The sequence below is a fragment of the Cygnus olor genome, chromosome 1 (genome assembly GCF_009769625.2).
Source record: "Cygnus olor isolate bCygOlo1 chromosome 1, bCygOlo1.pri.v2, whole genome shotgun sequence".
Lineage (NCBI taxonomy): Eukaryota > Metazoa > Chordata > Aves > Anseriformes > Anatidae > Cygnus > Cygnus olor.
In genome coordinates this window covers 154,488,846-154,496,172 of record NC_049169.1, presented here as the reverse complement: position 1 = coordinate 154,496,172, position 7,327 = coordinate 154,488,846, and the positions used below count along the sequence as shown (strand labels likewise).

At 35.9% G+C, this 7,327-nt stretch overlaps 1 protein-coding gene across 1 annotated transcript in view; it reads right to left on the bottom strand.

Annotated features, from left to right (window-relative positions):
- Window positions 1-1,572: 1,572 nt before the first annotated feature.
- Window positions 1,573-7,327, bottom strand: part of UGGT2 (UDP-glucose glycoprotein glucosyltransferase 2) — an 88,144-nt gene continuing 82,389 nt past the window's right edge. Inside the window, exons 37-39 of the mRNA XM_040538550.1 lie at window positions 5,823-5,939; window positions 2,929-3,073; window positions 1,573-2,421 (exon numbers count right to left, since the gene is read on the bottom strand). Coding sequence (XP_040394484.1) covers window positions 2,399-2,421; window positions 2,929-3,073; window positions 5,823-5,939 — 285 coding nt within the window. The 3' untranslated portion in view covers window positions 1,573-2,398. The remainder of the gene's footprint in view (window positions 2,422-2,928; window positions 3,074-5,822; window positions 5,940-7,327) is intronic.

Genomic DNA, 7,327 nt, shown 5'->3' with positions numbered 1-7,327 from the left:
AGCTTTACATTTCTAAACATTGCTGTTGCTGCCCAGCAGGAACACTTCCACCAGATTAAAGACACTTGAGGAATCGCTGCATTATTTTTGTCTTGGATATATTAACCAGACATTTAATGTTCACTGTATAATGCAAAATAGGAGAAGAGAAAACAATTGTTTTTTCTCCAGTGCCACCTTTAATATTTTGTACAACATATAAAATCCACTGTTTTAGTATTAAAAATATAATGATATGCTAACGATTCAAAGTGCTGCTTTAAAGAGACTTTTGAAAAGTAGTTCATATAGTTGCTGGGCCTCTCTGTTTTATAAACAGCTCATTTCAGAAAACAGTTTTTCCTGAAAATATTATAATATGCTGGGAAAAAAGTGCTGTTACACATTTTTTACAAACAAAGGCAACATCATAGAAAATGGCAAGAGAACTTTTAAATCATCAAAACATCTTCGGCAAATTACATTTCTGAGAAATTATGTCCTAATCATTTAAGTAATCTTAAGAAAATAGTATTTAAAGAGCTATTTCTTTTTAAAAAAGCATGCAGAAGTAATCCAATTTTAAAAAGAACAGGATGATACAGATGTAACGAGCAAGAAATCAGTGCATAAATTCTCCACTTTTTATGCTGCATAGCAGAAATTGCCCACGCAGATAATCATAATGAAAGTATGGAGTATCTGTTGTTTCCTTGTTACACACTGAGTTTATAGTAGCTCTGCATAATTAAGTCATATAGCAGTCCACGTATGCTATAAAAATACCAACTTACTCATTTGTGTTCTACGATGTTCCAGGATGTTCAACTTGCTGCCTGATATTCTGAAGTATTATGTTGCTTGTTATGAGAACAAGTGTAACAAAACAAATATTGCAGTGAAATGGGATAACTAAAGAGAACTGAAATTAGTGTTAACGGATTATTACTACTGGATTACATGGGAAATATTTAATTGAATTACTTCATACAAAGAAAATGCCCACAAAAGACCTTTTAAAATTCACATATGATATGTTAAAACTGTTATTTCAAAATGCATAAAGGTAATACAATGTAAGAAATAAAAGCCTGTAAAAAATTTGCATGTCTCATATCACTAAGACTTTAAAAATGTCAGCAAAGCATGATTATAAATACCTGCTCTTAGAGGAAGTGCTTTCAAATAACCTACACCTGAGAACGATGACTGCATGCAAAATATGCTTCATTATTCTTTCTATTCATTCACTTATTTGCTGGTATGGAAATGTGCAACTGATGAGTGATTTACCCACTTAGTGCAAATTACATTATCTTTTATAATTACAAGCATTTAGATTGAAATACTTTATTAAGCTCTTCTTAGAAGAATTTGTGGTCTCATCCAGTCTATTCTGAACATCGGCAAAAGCTAAGCAACAGAGCATGTACTGAAGGCACTAGATATCACTTTAAGAAACAAAATTCCTATTTGCAAACGCGCATTGCAAGAATTTTTCACTGCAGTTTTTGTAGATCAAAATATCAGTAGCCAGTTAGAGCAACAGTTTTTGTGAGTATGTATTTATAAAATTACAGTAGACACCACTGACAGTCAAAATTAATCAAGTATTTTATTATTTTAATTTCTGAACAAAATAACGATAATCAAAACTGAGTGGAAACATCTTTCAGGTACTGACCTTCTGATTCAATGCATGCTGGTTGGAAAGTTATCTTAACCAAAAAACACATAATGGAATCTTAAGGCATACTATTTAAGTGACCAAAAGGAGATTAAGAATCAAAAATGGTTTATTTCAACTTAGTAAGAGTGCAGCAATCCTGTATAAAAAAATGAATAATTACATTCCTTGCTTCAGTAAGCTTCAAAGTTGATTCAGATTTCTGTGGTCTAAATTGTTCAAGCTATTTTTTATATCATGTCTTTGCTACAATGAGAATTTTTCTTGTGACTGCAGCATTTCTCCAAGGACAAAACTATGGATATATAACCAAAATTCTTTATATTTAAATACATTTACTTAATGCATGTAATATGCACAAAACGGTTTTCATATACGTATTTAATACTGCCCCCCCCAGCTGTATTAACAAAGTAAATCTTTGAGGAGTTGAATACATTGTTGTTTCTATTGTAAAATACTCTGGGCAAACTGTCTTTTAGAGAAGGAAAAGAAAAACAAAGGAACAAGGAAAGCTACTCTACACTGGTTTAAATAAAAGCAAGTACCTGTTGATTTGTCTCTTCTGTTCTTTATATTTCATTTAATATTTTTAAATAACACCATAAGTTATAAAATATTTCACTTCACATTGAAGAATGTTAACAATAGTGCCAACGCAGCTTTCGTAACTTCCAGTCAGTCTTTTGCAGAAGACTATTGCACTGTCACCATTGGTTTTTACAGGTGATGCTAAAGTTCATCATGCTTAAAACCTGTAACCAAGGAAAAAAATCATATAACAATTACATAGAAACTTTATCACTGGTTTTGTAAAACATGGAGAAAGCTCTTTATTGTCTATTTACTGCTAGAGAGTCAATTCAACAACAAGAACTTCATTTTTAGAGCCTTGCTAAAAGCTGATCATAAGCTTTCACAAAGAATAAAAACCACTAGGAATTCTTTATACTAAAAAAGCGCTTTCGTTCTCCGACTTAAGACTGGAGACTGATACTGGCAGGGAAACCTGTAAACTATGGTCTGAAGACAGAGAAACATATTGGACAAGGAGACAGTGACATGGAAATTTGTGGAGAGGATGCGTAAAATCTGAAAGGAGGGGAGCATAGGTGGGGAGACGCTCACTGCAAAATGAGTCTCAATGCAAAACTTCTTGAAGGGAAAACTACACTGATACAATGTATGAGCCTACCGATCCCAACCTTTATTTCAAATAAATTATTTTAAAGAATTAACAGATGAATATGCATGTAAGTTACCTTTTTGAAAATACGATGTTTGGTTTTTCTTCTCTTTTTCAATTTGCTCTATTAACTTCCGTATTTCAGTGTCATATTCAACCCATTCAGGAACAATCCGGACAGCAGCCTTTAGTTTCGGTTCTTTGGTTTGGGGATTGTTACACTGAAAGTTTAAAACATACTAGATGTAAAGAAAGCCAATGTGAAAACAGCGCCTCTCCAAGGAACTGTAAGTGATCAGCTCCTCAGTGTCACTGAAAATAAACAGCAGAACACACATTATTGCTAAAAACTAGCTATGTATTCATATGTTGACTAGTACAATAATCTGAATGTTTCAAAATGGTCTACCATTTACTTCAAAGTGAAAAATAAGTTTAACTTCAGACAAAAACTACATTGCAGCAAATCATGAAACTTGACATGAATTTAATAAAGTATAATAAAAAGTCATTTATGCAAAAAAAATCTTACTGTTTTGCAGAGAACTGCTATTTACCATATTTTCTTGTCACATTTTCAGTTTAAATATCTGGCTAAGATTCTGGTATTTCATATAAAGAGCCACCTCTCAGCAGCCCACAGAAATATCTGAAGTCTCAAACATACTTCTTTACTCTCATCTATGTCATACCTAACAATAATCTCATTAGCATTTATGAGTTCTTTGAAGGACAAAATGTGCAAGGTCAGTTACCTTGGTAATCATTAAAAAAATCACAGAAAACAAATTGTAAATAAACCCAGTTTAAATAGTTTAAAACATTTTATTGCAAATAATTCTTTTTTTTCTGTGTATTCCTGACCATATGGATAGTAGAGACTTAGCTACCACAAGACTACTAATATTTAGACAAAGTTACGTGGGGAAATACAAGGTATACATTAGCACATTGAAATTAAAACTGATATCATGTTTTCTATTACGTTTGTGATGCTTCCTCTAGTGTTATCTAGAAAATAAAATTGTTACTTTCATAAAATAATAAAACTATAAATCATAATAAAAAGTGACACATGATACTGGGGATTGAAAGATAGTCTAGTAACTTAAATTTCAATCTTTTACTTTCTAGAATAGACAGTACCCATGTTTAGCACACACAAAAAAGCTTATTTTAACTGTAAAGACACAAAACTATTTACATACTGAATATTTGCACCAGATTCCAATTGTCTATTTTTCTTCAGAATTATGGCTCTGAAGTTTCACTCACAGTGAGTGGGGGTTGTCAAGAAAAGGAGGGAAAATTGGATGCGGTAATAATGCCAGACCAGAACTTTTTCTCTCTCTGTTTCAATTCCCAAAGACAGACATTTTCTTCTTTCTAAATGCAGGTAAGTCTCCCCAGCTTTATTCTTTTTAAGCTATGCTCTATCTTCATTTATAGTGGTGAAATGGACAGAGAAAAAGAGTCATAATAATATTACTCCTCTTCACAGCAGGTTCAGCAGGGGTAGCAGCACACAAAACTCAAAGACTTATTAGCAGTACTTCATGATAGTTCTACTAACCTGGCTGAAAATGAAGGAAAAAAAAAAAAAAGGGAAAATATGTGTACAGGAGTGAAAAACCCTGATCCTATCCAGTTATGATGGCAGCACTTAATTTTCAGTAGTCTTCAGCTTCATCATAAGCAAATTTGGTATTGAGCATGCAGGAGAAGCCTTGGAGGAACGAAGAAAAGTTGTATGTATTCAGGCATTTACCAAAAGGGAACTAATGTTCTAGTACCTTCCAACAAGGCTGGCTCCATGACATCACATACGCATATATCTGTAGTGGGTTTATGTGGCAAGGTTTTGGTAGCAGAGGGCCATAGGGGTGGCTTTTGTGAGAAGGATCTAGAAGCTGCCCCATGTAAGGTAAGGGTCCCACTGCTGACCAGAGCTGAGCCAAAAAGTGATGTTGTTTTGCGCCTCTGTGAGAGCATATTTAAGACAGGGAAAAAAAAAACGCTGCGCCACACAGCAGCTGGGAGAATGAGAGGAGTGAGGAACAGCCTTGCAGGCGCCAAGGTCAGTGAAGAAGGAGGGGGAGAGGTGCTCCAGGCGCCGGAGCAGAAGTCCTCTGCGGCCTGTGGTGAGGACCATGGTGAAGCAGGCTGTCCCCCTGCAGCCCATAGAGTACCACGGTGGAGCAGGGTTCCACGCTGCAGCCCGTGGAGGAGACCACGGTGGAGCAGGTGGACCTGCACCAACGGAGGCTGAGGCCTGTGGAAGACCCCTGCCGGAGCAGATTCCAGGCCGGACCTGTAGCCCGTGGAGAGGAGACCACGCAGGAGCAGGTGACCTGGCAGGAGCTGCTGCCTGTGGGGGATCCAGGTTGGAGCAGTTTGCTCCTGAGGGATGGACTCTGTGGTACGGACCCATATCTGGAGCAGTTCTTGAAGAGCTGCTGCCTGTGGGCAGCCCACGCCGAATCAGTTCAGCAAGGACTGCATCCCATGGGAGGGACCCCACAGCACAGGGGATGAGAGTGACCGAGAAGGAGCTGCGGAGAAGAAGCGCTACAGACTGACCATAACCCCCATTCCCCCGTTCCCCTGCGCCGCTCGGGGGGAGGAGGTGGAAGAGGGTGGATGGGGGAGAAGGTGCTTTTGGTTTCTTTCCTTTGTTTCTAGCTTCTCTAGCTTGTTAGCAATAGGCAATAAATCTTACTAACTCCCTATGCTGAGTCTGTTTTGCCCGTCACGATAATTACTGTGCGATCTCCCTGTCCTCATCTCAACCCTTGAGCCCTTTTCATCGTATTTTCTCCCTGTTCCTCTTTGAGGAGGGGGAGTGAGAGAGCGGTTGTGGTGGAGCTCGGCCGCCCACCCGAGTAAAACCACCACAATATCAAAAGCCACATAAATTGTAATATATATTTTTTTAATTTATAAAACTAATTTAACTCAAAATCAACTTACCAAGTCTATTGTTTTAGCCTTTTTCTTGGACTCATCATCACACCAGGTTTCACACCAAAGCCATTCTTGAGGGAGAGACTTAATAGCTACTTGATGAATCATATTATTGGGAAGATCCTGTGCAAGTTTGTAAAACCATAAATTAGCATTGAGTTTTGAGGTAACTACAATTACTCAAAAGAGATTCCACAGAATATCTTCTGTCTGATACCACTTCTGCAAGTTGTTCTTATGTCTCCTCCTATGTGCTCATCTGACTCTTTTTCAAGTAGATTCAAAATTTCATAATACTGATTTTGTTAGCCAATTCCACCTCTTACTTCTCAAGTACTTTTTTCTTGTATTTATATCTGTCCTTCCTTAGTTTGACATAACTAATACTGCTATCTGGTACTTACAGTTCAGATACCACATGCCATATGCTAAATACTCCTAGCAGAATTAGACAGGGTACAGTTATTAAAGCCTCTTAACCATACTTCCATTCCTCTTATTTGCAAAACATGCTCAAAAGCACATAATCCAGGATTATGACACTATTCTAAAGTTAGCCTTCTTTTAGGAAGACAGATTACAGAAACTTAAGTATGAAAAGGAAAAGCTATTAAACTGCTATCTTACTTGACTTAAAATTTTATTTTTTTCACCTTTATTATATATTCAAATACTCTCATAAAAATGAAAGCACTGAACCAATATTTTGCTGATGTAGCCAATATGCATTTACAAAAGGGAAGAATCCCAGGCAGTCATATAGTACGGGTACTTTGACAACGGTTAAAAATATAAGCGTAGTTGGTAGATCCATTCATAAGCTCCTTCGCATGCACAACTCCTACATAACATTTAAAAAATAAACGTCAGTACTCAAGTAAGCATTAGCCATGTCTTATTTGCCAATACACATTGCTAAATGTGACAGAATAAAATAGTACATACAGCTGTGTTATAAAAAGCATGTAATTTAATTCAAATATAGACATTAGTATGAAAAAACTAGCGGACTACTAAAATAGAAGTATGCCATGTCAAGATATTTAAACATTAATTTAAATGTTTCCTTTTTTGAAAAACTTCAATTCAATGAATGTTAGGAAGATCAAATAGATGTTTTATCATTATCTCAATTTCAAGAGATAAAAGGTTGTTTTTCTGTTGTGCCTCTGACTTTTAAAATGAAATCATGATTCCTAAGTTAACAGAGTAACTTTCAAAGTTGCGAATTTACAGAATTGTTAAATGGAGTAGAAAGGAGAGAGACTACTATGTACTTACACGCTTGTGATTTGCACACTTATTTATCTTACCTAGCTTTAAAAATTGCTGGAGTTATATAAATGAAGACCCTGGTCAACTCAGGGTGACCCAGCAACTACAAGAGTGCATTAGCACTTAGATTAAGTAAATTAAATTAACATTAATGGAAAAATAACAATAAAAAAATGCTAGGTAAGACTATAATTACCATTATCAGAATAGAATATTATAATTAAGAAAACACACAA